General features: G+C 47.8%; 1 protein-coding gene across 1 annotated transcript; it reads left to right on the forward strand.

The window, feature by feature from the left end:
* Positions 1 to 1,965: 1,965 nt before the first annotated feature.
* Positions 1,966 to 6,822, forward strand: LOC6596181 (paired box protein Pax-6). Its single transcript, XM_002021138.2, has 5 exons — positions 1,966 to 2,459; positions 3,311 to 3,583; positions 4,179 to 4,319; positions 4,512 to 5,086; positions 5,152 to 6,822. Exons 1-5 carry the CDS (start codon positions 2,327 to 2,329, stop codon positions 5,965 to 5,967), a joined length of 1,938 nt encoding a protein of 645 aa, XP_002021174.2. The 5' UTR covers positions 1,966 to 2,326; the 3' UTR covers positions 5,968 to 6,822.
* Positions 6,823 to 18,414: the final 11,592 nt, after the last annotated feature.

Here is an 18,414-nt window from a genome sequence, read left to right on the forward strand (position 1 = left end):
TTCTGATGGTTCTGCTTCTGCTGCTGGTCCAGGAATCGGGCAGGTAATTGCTTTTTAAATCGGCATTCAGTCCGGTCGCCCGTCTGCCGTCTTCCGTCTTCCGTCTCCCATCCACTAACCACTCCGCCGGGAGCCACTCAATTCGTAAGCTTTGATGCGATTTGGCTTCTGTGCAGCCTCCTCGACTGTGTGTTCTGTGTGGCTCGTTGATCTGATCACGCCATGTGTAGTTTAGTTGCAGTTTCGATTCACATCGGATTGCTTTGCCCAGGCAGCGCATCAATCATCCATCACGCACCCAAGACAACGACCTATCTTTGCAAAACTTGTATACCTGTACGACATACATATGTACATGTACATATTTTCATTTATCAAAGCTAAAGTCGTGATGTCTGTGTACATAGAGGGACGGACTTGAAGATGTAAGGGTTTTTATTCAGATATACATACGTGCATACCTGTAGAGGAATCCCAAGTGAAACAGAGTACATTCTTCCACTGAAAATGCTGGGTAAATAATGAAAATTGGAAAACTTTTCCTTAAGCTTTTGTCAAGATGGAAATTCGTATACTCAATGATTATACATATATTTAAATTTTACTTTTTTTACGCAATATCAATTTTTGGTAAGATGAACTGCACTGAATAACTGAATTTGTTCCATATAAATACATTAAACTAATTATATACGTTACATAAACAACCCCTTTTTCTGAATGTGACTTAAAAAATAGCCCTCCATGTTGAATTAAACCACTACAAAAAAAATATTTGAAAATACTATTCGGAAAACGCTAGAAAATCGGAATCAAGACTTTTTCGTTGACTTATACTTGTATTTTTATTTTTATATATGTTCGTTTCCCAAATAACTTTTCTTGCATTTAATATTATTAGCTCTTAAATAAATGTATAAAACTGGGGGTGTTTTAGAAAATCGTCAGATTAATCCAGAAAAACATAGAAGCAAGTTGCAAGTGCCTTAAAATGATTTTGGAAACTTATTATTATTTGGCGTATAATAAGTTAATGTAAATATAGTAGGAGATCTTCTGGAAAACAGTTTCTTCAGTTTAAAAATGGTATCGGGGTATAAACTTCGTCGACCATCTTATCTACGGTTTGTTTTCGCACGCTAGAAATACTGAATACTTATTTAAAAAATTTGATTTATTAAAGGCAATACAGATTATATTATCCGTAGATGTACCCACTTGGGCTGTCCAAACGTTGAATATTGCCAATTTAATTCCAAATTGACTATACATACATATGTAAACACCGATCGATATGGGATTTAGATGTTAGTTGGGGAACTACATCTTTGACTCTGTTCAAAGAGATTTAGAAAATGGTTCCAATGGCTCGTAAGTGTCTAACGCCCAATGCATGAATGCAGCTAATTAGGGGAACTGAAGCTGAAGCTGAAGTACGCGGCTGCCTCCCTTCCTCCCCAACGTACTGCACCGCACCGCACCCCGCTCCGCTCCCTTCGCTACACTGTGATGTGTCGGCGTCGGCAACGAGTCGGTAATCGTTTGATTTGTGAGCGAGCACTACACCCATTGGCAGGGTAGAGTTGTCCCGCTCGCACGCTAGCGACGGACGGCCACAACGGCCGCCATTATGAAAGTCCAGTGCGGAAAACCGGTCGGCGCTGCGCTGGATATTCCACTCAAACATTGAGTGAGATGGAAAACTGGCTGCCAGGGGAACACAGCCAGGTGAAATTCGAGCCGAGAGAAAACGAAACGATCCGAGTCTAGCGGCCAAAGCGAGACTACCGAACCGACAGTTTGCTCTCGGCCGCGCACAACGAAACAACAAAAAAATTTGGGTTCAGTAAAAGTTCCGTTTGGACATACCTACACAAGCTTTAAGGCCAAGATTTCTAACTGTTTCATGGACAGTCGGATGTGCAGTGAAATAATGTTCCGTGCGGGGTTCCGTCTTCAGAGTCAGTGAGACGACGTTTTTTTTTTGTTGTTTTTTTCCTTAAATTAAATTCTATATTTATATTGGAAATCGGTTGTACTTAAGAGTGAGACGACGAAAAGGAAGTGAGTAGCAGGAGAGAGAGCCCACTGCATTGGCACTTCCGCTTGGCACTTTCCGTTACTCCCATTATCCGTGGGATTCATATCCATATCCAAATCCAACTCCATCCAGTCCCATAATCGATATCCGCGTCCTCTTCTATGTTTTTGATTGTGACTACATTGTGACTGTGTTGTGACACGTGATTCGCAGAACGGAACGAAACGGAACTACAATAAATATAAAACCAAATAAAAACCTAAGCGAATAGACCGATTCTTAGAAATGTTGATAGAGCCGACATTGAACCGTGACCTTGGCTCGCTTACTGTTGCAAATTCTGGCCTCTCAGCCGCGCACTGGAAAATGGAGCCCCATCCCCAACGAATGACATCGCTGGCCCCGCATGCCTCCAGTGGTAAGTGTTGTCCGACGATTAGCCGACGGCTAATCCAGACGCGTATCTCCCGTACTGGTTTCCAAATTTGGCTCGAAATTAGTTTCACTATTGATCCTCTCTCTCTCCTGTGGATGATCTCTGTTCGAGAAAATAACTCGTTTCATTTGATTTGCGGCACAATTGATGGCGAGCATATATGTACATGTACAATGTATGTATGTACTGGCGATACATATTGTATCTTGAAAATATTTACTCGGAAAACAAGCAGAGTGAAACGCGCATTTAAGCGCTAATTGACAATTATACATATTATGGGGGATAGGCCGGCCTGGGTACTGACGGACGGAGTGCCGCTCAAGCCGAAAGGTACGATACGTATTGTGACTGCTCTACGGGTATGTGTATGCCAGTAAATATTTATATACTTAGTGTTCTGTCGAATTAGCGTAATTCACAGACTTTGAAGCAGCTGTGTACATGCCAAATTTTTAATTTCCCCTTTGTCTTGGCCGCAAATTGTACGCGCGAGGCACATTTCAATTAAATTGATAAATCCGCCCTGCCCTGCGATTGCGTGGGATGTCGACTCCATTTTGGCATTAGTTCGATGGAGAATCGCCATCGCCTAGCCATCGCCATTGGCTTGGCACTGGAACGGGCACTGCCATCCGTCCGTCAGTCAGTCAGTCACCATCCATCGGCTTCAGTTTAGTTCAGTTCAGATCAGTCAACACAATTAACGGCTAATTTATCATAATTAACCATTGTGGTCGGGAGACAGCACAGCGGCCACAACAACCAACAACAGCCCCGGAATAATGATGACAATGGCCAATTATCACTCGATTCCATTCGTTCAATTGCAGTAGCGGCAGCAGCAGCGGCGGCGGCGGCGGCAGCGGCAGCAGCAGCAGCAGCGACGACCACGTCGCCTCCATCTGTGCAAATACCGCCGGGCTTTGGCGCTGGCGGGGGCACAGCCGGCAGCAGTGGCGGTCCAACGGCTGGGCCGGGTAGCACGCTTGGTACATTGATGTCGCAACACCGCCTCCTGGAGTTCTCCCGCTTTGGTGGCCTGCGTGGCTACGACATCGCCCAGCACATGCTGACGCAGCAGGGCGCAGTCTCCAAGCTGTTGGGTAAGTAATACTGGGAGATCCTCTGACACTACTCACTAAACGTCCTCTACGAGCCCCTTTCAATCGGATAACTAATAGGCACTTTGTTTTCGATTTGTTTGCTAATTTTGATGATAAACATGTTATTATCCTTGTCCCTATCCAATGTCCCTACCAGCCCTGCACAGCCCTACCATTCGGAGTCGAGTCCCCTACCGCGAGACTCGAGAGTCGAGAGCGCGCCGTGTGTGTGTAATTTAGCCACTTAAAATTGCATAAACCCTGGCTGGTGGTGGCTAAAGACCGCAGGCTCATTAATCAAAATGCGGCGTATTTCTGGTTTTGGGTACGGGCTCGGCTCGACTCGACTCGGCTCGGGGCTCAGGGCTCGGGGTACGTGCGTGCTGCTGGAGAGTAACAGTATGTACGTAGAAATGTTCTCCCCTCACTTGTTCCGCAATTGTTAATGTCGATGGCGATGGTTGATAAAGCTATTAAACCGAGGGATAAGCCAGGGGCCCGGGCATCACTCAGGACACATAAGTCATCAGATCCGCGCTTGCAATCCATAAATCCATTGTCTCATGCGTTTTTCTGCTCGTGTTCGCTTTTCCAGGCTCCCTGCGACCACCGGGCCTAATTGGTGGCTCAAAGCCGAAGGTAGCCACGCCAACGGTCGTCTCCAAAATCGAGCAATACAAGCGGGAGAACCCCACGATCTTCGCCTGGGAGATACGCGAGCGCCTGATCTCCGAAGGTAAGTAGGAGCGAAGCGAAGATAATTGGCGGCAAAGTCCCCCCGATAATCCGAGTGGAGCTGCTCTGATTGATCACTGATTGATCGGCGGCCGCTTTTGAGTCTCCCCGCCTCTCACAATCTCCAATCTCCAATCTGCAATCTCGAATCTCTATCCCGACTTCCCGCTAATTGTGCCCTCCCGCCATGCAGGTGTCTGTACGAATGCCACCGCCCCGTCGGTGAGCAGCATCAATCGCATCCTGCGAAACCGGGCCGCCGAGCGGGTGGCCACCGAGTTCGCTCGCACCGCCGCCTATGGCCTGTACCCGCCCCACCCGCATCCGTACGGCAGCTTCACCTGGCATCCGGCCGGCAATGTGGGAGGTGGACAATCGGTGCCCGGTCCGCCGCCGCCGTCGGCTCTCTGGTCTGTGGCGGCTCCCACATTGGCCAATCTGCCGCCCAGTGCCGGCAGCTCGGTCTCTGCCCCGAACTGTGGATCCCTGAGCTCTGCTCACCTGATGGCCAGCGCTGCCCCCCCGAACAGAGCCATTTCGCCGGGCTCGGGCAGCCACGACACTCTCGAGTCCGCGGACGAGAACCGCCACATCGACTCCGACTATTTGGACGACGACGATGAGCCCAAGTTCCGACGCAATCGGACAACCTTCAGCCCCGAGCAGCTGGAGGAGCTGGAAAAGGAGTTCGACAAGAGCCACTATCCGTGCGTGAGCACCCGCGAGAGGCTGTCGAGTCGCACGAGTCTGAGCGAGGCGCGAGTTCAGGTGAGTGGAGGGATTGCCCCCTGAGGGATACACCTTCTTGACTTTTGTTTCTCGTACATTGACAGGTCTGGTTCTCGAACCGCCGGGCCAAGTGGCGTCGCCATCAGCGCATGAACCTGCTCAAGCGGCAGCGGTCCAGTCCCGCGAATCCGCTGCACTCGCAGCAATCAAACGACGCTCCGGCCAGCTCTCCCACGCCCAGTAATCACAGCAGCGCCTCAGCCTCGGCGGCTTCTGTGGGAGGAGCTCCTGCTCCGCCCCAGCAGTCGCTTCCCCTCTGCTCAGAGCACTCTCCGCAGGCACCACCTCCGTCCGTGATACTGCACCCACTGCACGGGCCACCTGGGGGCCACCATCACCACCATCCACTGCACTTGCCGACGCATCCTGCGGCGCTGCAGCTGCTCAGCCACTACCATCAGCAGCAGCAGCAACAACAGCAGCAACAACAGCAGCAGCAGCAGCAGCTTTCTCCCTCTGGAGTTGGAGGCTGCGGATCGGCCGCCAGCCACCTGTCGATGGGAGGAGAACGCAGCGCCTTCCGGAGTCTGGTAAGCTCTCCTTCTGCGGCAGCCTTTCTGGGCCTTGCCCGGCAGTATGCGGTGGCAGCATCTCTGACGGTGGCCGAGGAGCAGCGCTCGCGGATGCACTACTCCACCGGGGTGGGTTCCGGGCCGGAGGGCAGTGGCCCTGGCAGTGGGAGTGGGACTGGGACGGGCGGCTCAACCATGACCGTGGACAACTCATCGTCCGACTCGGATGAAGAGATCAACGTGCACGACGATTCCGATGCTGAAATCGAATCGCCGGCGGCAAAGGTGGCCCGCCTGTCATCCTCCGATGGGTCGGCGACGCTGCAGTTCCTAAAGCATGACCGTTAGCGGGACAAACCCGTGATCCGGCGGCAGAGTCTAATTGAAAACCTGAGTTGTGTGCGCGTTTGTGATTGACAGCGACGTAGGTATGTAACTACGTGGAATGGTGGGTCCCGCAGGGCGGTCGCAGGCGGATCCGTGCGTGTCGCGGACAGAAACATGAGACGCGACTACATTCGTAGACGAAACAAATCGAAAACCAAAGTTAAAATGCTGCTCACCTACTTGGCTGCGGTTCGGGGTCTTGCTTTTGCCCCGGTCCGGACACTAGGTTGCAACTGAAATAGCAGCAGCAGCAGCAGCAGTAGCAGCAAGAGCAAGAGCAAGAGCAAGAGCAACAATAGTAGGCGGCATTTGTGTGTGGACACGCTTTAGATTAACTGAAATTGTAACTAATACTTACTGGTACATGCTCGTACGAGTATGTGCACGCTTGTCCCATTTAATGCACATTTCCATCATCTGCATAATAGATAGTTACGAATGCGAATCCGAATCCGAATCCGAATGCGAGTACGTACCTTCCAAGTATGTAGTACGTATAATTATTACGAGTACGTGTACTAGTACGAGTATATTATTCATCGCCGGCCGTTGGCCGCTGGCTGCCGACTTACCTCATCACCATTTAAGGCTATAGAGTATGCAATATCTACACATATAGTATGAATGTATGTACGTAACTGTAGCCGTAACTCTAACTATAACTTAGTCCTAACCTAGGCTCTAAACTCCAACAATACAATGCATGCCCATTCGGAGCACACTATTTTTTTTTTAAACCTTTTTTTTTGAACTGATATCTATATTGTATGATAAGTGTGCGAGCAGTGTCTCCCAAAAATGGGGAGTATCAAATAAAAGTGCAAGAAATACAAGAACTTTCGTTTTTTGGTGGGGATTGAATTATTAATCATTCGAAAAAGATACATAAGTGAATATGGATGGTGGATAGTGGATGGTGGATGGTGGATGGGATGGGAATTGAGAGATCTAGGAAGATCTTTTAAGGAACAACCTGAAATCGGTAACCCAATAGGTCTTCAATGGGTCTCCAATGCCCGATGTGACAACAGTAGAATTTATTCGTCCGATTTCACGCATAATAATCAATTCCATCAACAAAACACACTCAGTGACGGGTAAAAACAACCAGAAACCGAAACACACAACCGAAAACTCTGGCAACGAGCATAAATAAGCATTTAACACTCAAAAGGCTTCTTAAAAACGTTATTAAATATTAATATAATCAATATTCATTGTGTGGCCAACTGTCGAAGAGAGGAGGGAAGGGGATTTAGATGGGGATGGAGATGGCTATGGGTATGGAATGGTAGGTAAAAGTCAAACGAAATCGAAATCAGAATCAAAATACGCGCATAGAAATCGCTTAAATTTCAAACGTAATGGCCAATATGTCCAAATCTGGTAGATAACATCGACATTTTAATTATAACCAAATGAAGCCGCGCCGCGCGCACACTCCGCGGGGACATGCACAGGCAGGCAGAGATGTGGAGATGCAGAGATGTGCGGATGGGTATGGATATGGGATAGGATGGAGCGGAATGGTATGGCATGGCATGGCATGGCATGGAATGGAATGGGATTGGATGGTTTCGACTGACCGATTAAAAATGCCGAGTCAACTAAGCACATAAATCAATGTAAATTATGGTGTTAACAAAAGGCGATCTGAGCGCGCTCAAATCGCAGGCACCGGAGAGACTCGATCGTTGACTCTTTTTAGAAGCTGGCGACTGCTGACTGCTGACTGGGGACTGTGCCTGGCCGAGATTTAAATGAGCTGAGCGCGTATGTTGTGCATTCGCATCTGATAAGAAAGTGTGAGAGAGAGAGAGAGCGCTCCGCGGTCGTTCGTGTCGATACTTACAAGCCTGATCGGGATTGGGATCGGGAGCGGATTCGGGATCGGGATCGGGATCGGGTGACGGTCATCAGCATTACCACGCGCGCGAGCACTCGGTGAGGCCGAGAGCACACAAATTCAATTTGCTTGAGTTTTTATGAGCAAATGGTCCGGTCCCGTATCATCCCGTCCGTCCTCTCTCTGGCCCTTTGCCTTTGCCTTGGCCTTCTCCTTCTCCAGTCATGACTTAATCTAATTTAGTGCGGAGCTGCTCGTGAGCATTCCTTTAATAAATTTAAATCACCTTCTATTGAAAATATTTTCACCTCGGGCCCCATAAATTATACATTATACGATATTTATACAGTCTGCGGCACACGGCTGCGGCTACGGCTGCGGCTACGGCTGCGGCTACGGCTACGGCTCTGGGTCAGGCCTTTCGACTAAATCCAGAGATATTCGGCTTTTGGCTTTGGTTTCACGCTCTCCGATACAATTCGAAAAATATTCAGTGGTTTCATTTAGAATACCAAGATGTGATATGCATGTTGGGGATCTCCGATCTCGTATCTCGGATCTCATGGAGTGATGCTGGAAACGGGGACCGGGGGAGGGACAGGAGCAGCCCCAGGGACCATCTGCTTGATGGACCAGGGCAAAGTGGCGCTCTCATGAGCGCCATATAATCACAGTCAAACACTTTTACGATCGACCCATCATGCAGTGCTGATCAGTTGGCCACTTGATGACTCTCAGGACTCTCGCAGAGATTGTTTCCGCAACATTGTTGGCAAATGTTTGTGGCTTTGCGCAGTTTTTATTGTTTGGGTTGGCGGAAATCGATGAACTTTAGTACGGCTCTGACGGCGTCGGTATCCCGTATCCCATATCCTCAACTCCAACTCCAGCTCCAGCTCCAACCCATACCCATGCGCCCGCCCTCCTGGCAGCCAGCGCCACCAGCAAGGGGCCGGTGATAAATCTGTTGGCAAACCCGACACAACATTTCCATCGTATCCTTCTAAATGGACCATAAACGTGCGAAGTCGCAACACTAGCAATAACTAAAGTTAGTTACGTTTACTAATATGACAACAATGTTGTCGGCTCCAGCAACAGGAACAGCATCCCTGCCTGCCCCTTCGGCGTTGTTCGAAACTTGTATCTAGGGTCACTGATCGTGATGGATTTTACCTACTATTCCTCTCAGGAGCACTTCAACTACGAAAAGGTAAAGAATATTTCAATATTTTCGGATGCTTTCGCATCCCTGTAAATGTTATTTTGCCAAGGGCGAAGAATCACAAATTCTGAAAGAACGTAATTTTCGAGTGATCTGAGTAAATAAGGATTGAATAAGGATCACTAAATCATGGATATTTGTTCTGTTCAAAAGTTCTAATATCCAATCTGTAGTCTATATATCCCTTGTAAAGCAAAGTCTGTCAGGATATCACAAAGATCAATGCAAATATGGAAAAAGTACAGGAAATGAACTTATTTAAATGTTATTTTTTAACAGATGAAATTTGTGTGTTATACAACAGATGCACATACATATATATATATATACATAGATGTACAGTCGCAACGTGTGAGTGTCGCCATCCAAATCAGTGATTTATGCCCAAACTGAAATGTCCACAATGGCGATTCGGATGACCCGACCCTACGACTGCGACTCCGACTGCGACTGCGGCCAAGACCCTATCCCCGCAGCACTGAAGGCACCGCCAGAACGACGGTAGGGCAGGGCAGGGCAGAGCAGCGATGGGGCTGCGGCAGAGCCTCTGTTAATGAGCGGAGCGATTAAGAGATGTGCATTTGTGCTTGTCCGCTCCTTAAATGAGCTCGAGCTTTTAGCGCGCAGCTCTAGGCGGACGGGTTGGGGACGGGGACGGGGACGGGAACGGGTCCCAGGGCGGGAAGGGGGGACCGAGTGATTTTGTCTCGTTGTCATCTCATTTGGAATTGGGCGATAAGACAAATTTGTTTTCTTTGTTTATAAGTTTATGCAGATACAGGTTTTGGTTTCCAATCCACTCCCCGGCCGGGCATATTCGAATTGTCGCTGGCCGGGGCCTTGCATCTGGGATAGGGCATACGCGATTCGCTGGCAGCCCAACGAGCGATCGGGGGAATAGAGTTATATTTAATCTTTGTCGCCTCGCAGGTCGGGACTCAGTTCGAGCCAGAGCCAGAGACAGGGCCGAGACAGAACAGTGCCCGTTCGCAGCACAACAAAGTGGAATTGTGGCCTTTTGATTTGAATTTTGAATTCGAATGTCTTTGTTTTTTATTTGTCGGACTGCGGCGGCAGCTGCCGCTGGTTGACATCTCTCTTAACGAGGAGTGTGATCAAAAGAGTAATGAGGTGTTGATAGTGCCCGAAAGCGAAAGACGCTTTATGCATTCCCGTGGATTAATTAGGAACAATGCCAGCCAGAGCCACAGCATCCACAGAAGTTGGCCCTGTTCTAGTATGTCCCAACGATAATTGAGGGTCTCTTATGTCTCAAATGAATGTGGCTCTGGCTCTGGAACTGCCGCTGTCGGGGCGAGGTTAAACGGCGACATCGATGGATCCCCTAACCTTTGAAGTCTTTCAGATCTTTCTTTTACATTGTATTGTCTCTGGAATCTGATTCTGATTCCTGATTCCTGACTCTGACTCTGAATTCGACTCTGATTCCGATTCTTTCTCTGGCTCTGGCTCTGACTCTGGTTATGGCCATTGTTCTGTTTGACCAATTTGCATATGATAAATCAGCTTTCATATTTTGTTAAATTGCTGCTCTCTGGCTATCGCATTTTTTGTTCTTATTGGCTGGGCCAGAGCATTGGCGCGTGGTAAATTGGTTGTATTGTAAAACATCTAATTAGTGGTCGGCTACCGAATTATGACCAATTATAATTATTGATTGATTGCGACCCATAATGAGTGGCTCGGAAACTCCCGTTGTCGCTGTCTTCGATTCTGATTCCAATTCCAACTCCGATTCTGATTCTGCTTCTGATTCTGGATCTGAAACTGTTTCTCATTTCGCATTATTGTCGTAAACTTTTCTGAGCCTCTGATTTTTCTATAAAAACATATAAGACCGAGAACAAAAGACCCCGCAGATGACTGTCTGGAAGACCTATGTATAGCGTGATAGTATTCATTTCATTTCTACATATCTTGCACATCAATAGTTCCCATGACAATGATAAGTACTTACATTTAATTGAGTAAAATTGTTGTGCCTTTAATACCTTTCATTACCGATCAATCATATAAGCGTCTCTATTCTGGAGTTAAGATTCATTTGTACGACAAAATTGTAAAAAAGTATGGTGAAAATATCATTGAAAATATATTTGTTTGGTTTGTATAGTAGTTAGTATATAGGATATATAGGGTATAGGGCTATACCAAGCAAAATGGCAAGAATCGAATGCTGACTTTTACAGATACATACGTATAAGCCAAAATATGACCTAACGTTACGTTACCAAAAACAGAAGTGGCTTCCGAGGATGGGCTACAAAATCGCCAAGCTCTGCGAATCGGATCCGACTTTCTGTATAATATTTTTTTGTGCTAGTACATGAAATATTTAGCTTTCATTTTCCAAAATAAAAAAAGTACAACTTTTCTGTGGTTTATTTTTGCTATATATCTTGATATCGTTACAAAATCTGTGCTAAAAAATGAGATACAAAATATGTGTAGGTTTCTTTTAGATAGTTTAATATGTTAGAGAGCATTGTTTTACGAATCATTTTTCTTATAGGAGAAAATAGTAAAGTAAAACAAGACTATAAACATACGAAAAATAGCGAACTTTGCTTTTTTTAATAGGTTTTTCGCATTGCCAATTGGTTGAATTAGTTAACTTTCAATAAATAAATAAATTAGTTAAGGGCAAAAGTATATGTAAATCTGTTCTTACTGACTTGCAATGATTTTTGGCATGGTGGACATTTTGACGGGAGTACCCATATGTGAATTATTGATGGGTATATTGTTTAATATATACTGATCTAGAATATATGTTACATATAAGTACCCTTGTTTGGGTTGAACATACTACCTACATTTCATTGCAAGCTCATGGTATAGGGTACCCACTGAAAGGGGTAGGAAAGAAACCCTAGCAGAACTATAAAGAAGTGTGTTTTATATTCACTGCTCTATCTTGGAAGAATCAGAGTGTTAAAGATACACGAAATGTCAGAGTTACAGCCAGTGTTACAGCCACGGCAGCAATCGCCCGAGCGCAGACCACTTAGCTCGCGCATAAATCTCGGCATTCCAATGGGAGGCTGAGAGGAACAATTAACCGAAACTTATGACGCTGCACCTTATTAAAATGCATCCCCTGCACCGGCACCGGCACTGGCACCGGCACTGGCCCAAACTCAAATGATCTCTAAACTACGCCTATTGTTCTTTCGGGCCCGGCTGACGGTGACTACTACAAAAATGTTAAACGGCTCTTTCGTTTGGCTCGCCACAAGATTTATTGCTTGTCCCAAAATCACAGAATACAGAATACCCGTTGCTGCTCAGAGACCGGGGCCCCGAGTCGGTCGAGATAGCGACCGAGACAGAGATCGTAGAGGGAGGCGGAGAAACAGATGGAACCCTGTTTTGATTCGGCGGATCACATTCGAGCAAATCACGCATAAATGAAGTCACCGTATGTCGCACGCATTAATTCAACATTAACGTATTAATGCGCCTACATCGCCCACTAATTGAGCCAGCGACACCGACTCCACTGATAAGTGGGCATCGGTTTGGGTTTGGGTTTGGGCTTAGGTCCCTCTGGCCTCTGGTCTCTGGTCTGATGAGCCGTGCACCTACCGACCGAACATATCCATTTAATGTGGGAAAAGGGTTGCAGCGATGGGATAGAGAGCGATGCGATGATGGTGCCCCATAATGCAAACAATATGTCTCTATAGGATTTCAGTGGCTTCATTGATTCTTATCACCCTATAAAATACATTTCGTTTGATTATTTGTATTTCTCTCGCTTTTTATAAGCCCTTCCACAGCCTTCCACTGCCGTCCGCGTCCACTTCGATCTGGTTCCCGTTGCGGCTTTTGCTCTGTGGCTCTGTTGCTCTGTTGCTGTTGTCGTTGCCGTCCATGTCGCTCTGTTGCCTTGTTGCCTTGTTGCCGGTGTGCCGGTGTGCCGCCAATGCTCTGTGGCTCTGTTGTCACCATTGTGGCTCATCGCCGGCTTTTGTGCGCCAACGTTTTATTTCATTCAACATAGATGGCTGCTTTTTATTTGGAGTCAGACCTCGGGCTGTAGCTGGAGCTGGAGCTGGGGATGGAGCTGGGGATGGGGCTTGGTTGGGGTCGTTCGATATCGAGTTCGAGTTTGATCGCGAGGCTCGCTCTGGCTGGGTCTCCGGGGCATGGTTGTGCCCATAGAGCGATTCGGGGTGTAATTTATGTCTTTATTTAGTAAAGATTTCGTTTCCTAATTTATTGTGATATCTCTTTGGGCAAACGGGCATCGGCATCGGCAGCAGCAGAAGCAGAATCGGAATCAGTCCCATTCTCATCCTCAGTCACTGGGCCTCTGGTCCCTGGATGGGATGTTGTCTTGTTGTTGTCCCCCTGTCGACACCTTGGGGATCGACCAGCTGCTCTCCCTCTCCCTCGCCCTCTCTGGCCCTGGCTTAGATTGTGCCCATGCGATGTTGTTTGTGCTCACCTCTTTGACCGCTCATTCGTTCCCGTGACAGTTTGGAGTCGAACCCACCAGCATCTCCATCACCATCTTCATCAGGGGCATCAGGGGCATCAGGGCATCAGCATCACCTGTAGCCGAGTCAATGCCTGGCCGGCTACTCCTTCTACTGTTCCCATTAGGAGCGTGAAGTGATCCCCGATTTATCTGCTATCTGCTGATAATGCTCATCGAACAAAGTGAATTAAATAGAATATGAGAATAGCCGCAAATGGGACGGAGACACAATTGGATGCGAGACGAAGCTCTTTTCGCTTTACTAGTTAATGGATCCCCTCGATGGGATCCCTCTGGATGGGTGTGTATGAAGTCCTTATTTATGTCCCCGTAATTTATAGATTTTTTATTGCTCGCTCGATCAGCAGTGACGTCAATGTTAACCAGATTGCGGCTGCGCCTGCGCCTGCGCCTGAGCAGGCCTGGCCCTGGCCCTGGCCGTGGGCCACGCGAAGACATCTTCATTAGGAACGGAACTCTGTGGCTGGCTGGTACTCTGGTATGGAATTCTCTGGCCAGCGACAAGTGCTTTTTCTTGTACGAAATGTCTGCTGGGCTAATTGGATTACTGGCCGGCTGTACGCTGCAGTGGGAGCAGAGACTGGCCAAGACTGGCCAAGACCAAGAGTCTGTCAATTAAACCTGCGAACGAAATGCTTACATAAATTCCAAAATTGCTTGCGGTGCGCATCGATTTAAATGGGTCCGTCCGCGCGCCCCCCGCCCGCCCCCACGACCGAGCGGGTCTTGGAGCGGAGGCTGTGCGGCAATTTATATGCAAATTTGTTTCTGCCGTTGCCCACTGTCCGCCGATAGCTCTCTCGCAGCGGCCAGGTGATAACGATAGCGCCCATCCACTATATGACGGCGATTATGATTGCACCTAAGCGATGGCAGCGACGCATCGGCATCGACTTCGGAGCTTCGAAGATGGAGATGCTGGATACTGGATGCTGATGGGGGTACGGATCGGGGAAATTTGCATACAAATGCTGAATGCTCGTGGTTGTGCTCAGTGCCGGTTGCGCTTCGTGATTCCGGCGAGATTTCGCGGGATTGGCGAGCGACCGATCGTCGTCGGAGACGTAATTAGATTGCTAATTTATGCGATCAGCCTTGCCCGGCGGCGAGTCCCAGTCCCAGTCCCAGTTGGAACCGGAGTACGAGTCCAGTCAGAGTCAGAGTCAGAGCTAACGGTGAGGAGCAATCTGTTGCGACAGCTGCTGGCAGGTCTGCAACTCCAGGCTCTTCCGATTTTCCCAATTTCAATCGCGAATCGCGAATCCGAATCCGATTCCAGCTCCAATTCCAATTCGCATCCTGATGATTTATCGCCGTGACGGCCCGTTTTATGTTTTATTTGCAGCGTGACAATGCGCGACACGGATAACGTGACATTTGCATGGGTCGCCACTTGCGACATTAAAGGGCATTCTGCTGTCAGCACCGTTGCGCATTCCCAGCCTCAGCTGTCGGAGAGTTGACACCTGTGAGGAGGCTCAGGCTCCAGCCATTCAGCCATCCAGCCATCCAGCCATCCAGCGATCCAGCTCCATCTCTACTCCTCTCCTGGACTGCTGCTCTCCTGATCGGATGGCTCTATTAGCGGCGTGCTCAAAGCCAAGGCGCCAATGCTGATTAGGTGGCGGTGGTATGGGGTTGCCGCTCTCCCCGCACCGCTAATTGCTGGCAATTAATTTACACGCCGCTATTTTACACATTTGGGCTATGTGCTAATTTCTACACAATGTGCATGACGGATGGCGATAAACATGCCCCATAAACATGCATGATGATAATGACGCAATGACATAATAAAGCCGACAACGACAACGGGCCAACGACAACGGAGCAACGACAACGACAACAATGCAGATGCGTCAGGGACCCACGACAGTGGAATATGCAAATACTGTTCGCCGATAAAGATCATGCCAAACAATCGAGAAACACTGAGGCACAGCGGAAAGCGCCAAGTGGCAACATCAAATGCAACTGCAACTGCAACACAAACAAAAAACCAGAAAGAAAAGCAAGCTTCTTAAGTCGAAGCATGGGATACACTTGCAGACTTGCAGAAAAGTTTCTAAACTTAAATCATAAACTATGATATAGTCGATTTTGTACGATATTTAACAATGAACGATAGAGAATGGCTTTTGAAATTTAAGGTGAAGTTTCTTTATTATAAAGAATTGTTGCTGGATCATGATTAACTATAATTATTTTATAATTTTCATCTTTTTTTTGAAGAAGTAATATGGAAAGTTGAATGAAAGATCATTGAAGATGAGATTGATGTATGGTTTAGCGATCCCATCTGCATGCCATATTCCTTCTGATATTATCTCTAAAAACGAAAAGGTTTTTTCATAGACCTACATATCATGTGCATGATATACTGATCAAAATGTAACGCTCTTTTAGATCAATTTACAAGAGAAAAACATTCAATATATTGGTTACTGTTACTTTTGAAGCAACTTATACAACAGTCCACGAAAAAATGCAGTTATAAAAAGTTCTTTTAGATAGATTTTTGTCGAAATCATTATACCCTCTGCAAAGGGTATTACAGAAACAGCAACTAGTACTACTATAACGATCGTTGTTGCTGTCATGTTGACAATTGGTTGCTCGCTTTGTTTTGCGACTATACGACAGTACGACAGTTCGAGTATTGTTGCAACAATTAACACACAATGCCTGCCAGGACAGGGTTCCGTCCGTCTCTGTCTCCGTCCCTGTCTACCCTCGACACTGAGCTGAGATGGTGTGCGCAGGTGGTCCTGCTGCTGCTGCTGCTGCTCCCCTGCCACTAGCCACTTATGCAAAACGAATTCAATTAACACCTCAGCACAAAACATTGGACTCTGCCGATTGCTGCTGTCGCTGCTGCTGCTGCTGCTGCTGCTGCTGTGCACGGTAGCAGGGCACGCAGGACTCGTTACCCTCCTTTCGTCACCCCTGTCGGAAGCAGGGACCACATGTGACCACAGGGAGAGCCGGCGAGCGAGGCTCAGCGGGTGAGCCCATTGCTGGCCCAGAATTTGTGGTAATCGCCACGCCAACGGGTACCAATGGCCGGCCAAGAGCGCTGCGAACCACCACGAAGGCGGGCGCCCAGTGGCTGCGATCGCTCCGCTCCGAGGACAGGTGATATGCGAAAGGAAGTACGAGTGCGCGGCTTCCTCTGCCCGGCCCCCCTCCAGGCCGCAGCCTAGTTATTTATGTGACAAAATTCTGCAAATAATTGGATTGACTGATCAAAGCGATAGTTCGGGTAGAGTCGCGGCGGTGAGAGACGGTGAAAGACGGTGGCGACAGTGGAGATGGAGAACGGAATCGATTCGGAATTTAATTCAATTAAATGCGTACTGTGGTGCAATTCCTCAAGTGACCTGCCAGTTGTTGCCCCAGCAATCAACCAGTTGGAAGACAGCAGCAGCTGACCCAGCTGACCCCCAGATCCGCTTTCTGATGTCTTCATGCGACTGATATATGTGCGTCCGAGTGACTCCGACAGACAGGACAGTACAGTACAGGGACGGGAGTCAATGGGAATGGGAAAGGGGATCGGAATCGGGATTGGGATTGGGAATGATGAGCGACGCTTATTAAATATGTGCAGCGGTCGGCGGTTCGCCCTTGATAGGCTCACCGTGCTGGAGAGGGAAGGGGAGAAGGGGGGAAGGGGAAGATCACCGAAAAAAGCCTTCCCATAATTTGGGAATTATTAGGTCTTTATCCAGTGGAGCGCCCAACAGCCTGGCGGCTGGCTATCCTAATTGGATTAGGCGACTCCAATGGAATCGAAAACAAAATCAAAGCTCTGTCTCTTGAGTATATGCGAATCATGTTTGTCGTTTCCCAGTCGCTGGTTGCTGGACCATCCATGGGACATCCATGGGGCACCCATGGGTTTTACTTGGAAGCATGAAATTGTTCATTTGAGCGGATCAACGATGTCGAAATCTATGATGTCCTCGTAATGCTGATATCCATGGGAAAATGCGCGCCCTACTGGATGGGATCGGATCGGATCGGTTGGTATATATTTGATATTTTTTTTTTGGGCGACTGGCTCTGACTCATCTTCAGTTCCAAATATGGTGGTTATGGTTCTGGTCAAATTCAAATGGCACTTGAAACCATTTAATGATAATTATGATGCGGTGGAGAAGTCGGAAGGCAAGTGCAGAGCCCCTCCACACAGACAAATACGAAACCCAGCTGAGTGTGTCCCGTCCCTTCCCGTCCCGTCCCGTCCCTCCCAAGAAGGTAACCCGCAATTTGAGGCCGCGTAGACAGTTACGTCCACGACTTCTTCATAATATGATAGGTACATATACGTATAATTTGTATTATTTGGTCTTGCCCAAAACGCCACTGGGTCATTGTCCCTCTCCCGAAAAAACCACACTCAAAATAGTGGAATCGGGGGAGCTCTCTGAATATTTAATGCACCCTATCGTGCTATGCCACGCAGGTCTGATTTCCAGAATGCAAATTATTGAATTCAAAATGCAAATTATCGTAACATTTGAGTTGTGGTAAGTTCTCTAGCATTACCATTGATCGAATCCGAAAGACCAAACACAGAAATGTTTCGTTCTGCGGTCACCCCCTGCCCTGCGGCCTGTGGCCTGTGGCTGTGGCTGTGGCTACCTTTGGAGTCCATTTCTCACTCTCATCACCGCCATCGCCATCGACATTACCTCAATTATACGCTTGAATTCGGAAGGGGTTGGCTGGGACTCCCAGCAGAGTCCCCGAAGGTTAGGCTGGCCGGAACTCGGTCAGATGTTGGTCGACGACGACCCTTTCTGT

The sequence above is a fragment of the Drosophila persimilis genome, unplaced genomic scaffold (assembly GCF_003286085.1).
Source record: "Drosophila persimilis strain 14011-0111.01,24,50 unplaced genomic scaffold, DperRS2 tig00000431-arrow-pilon, whole genome shotgun sequence".
In the NCBI taxonomy this organism is placed as follows: Eukaryota; Metazoa; Arthropoda; class Insecta; order Diptera; family Drosophilidae; genus Drosophila; species Drosophila persimilis.

Coding starts and splice junctions, on each gene's coding strand:
- LOC6596181 (XM_002021138.2), top strand. CDS start 2,327: ATGTTGATAGAGCCGACATTGAACCGTGACCTTGGCTCGCTTACTGTT. Junction 4,320..4,511: donor CGAGCGCCTGATCTCCGAAG/GTAAGTAGGAGC, acceptor CCCGCCATGCAG/GTGTCTGTACGAATGCCACC. Junction 5,087..5,151: donor TGAGCGAGGCGCGAGTTCAG/GTGAGTGGAGGG, acceptor GTACATTGACAG/GTCTGGTTCTCGAACCGCCG.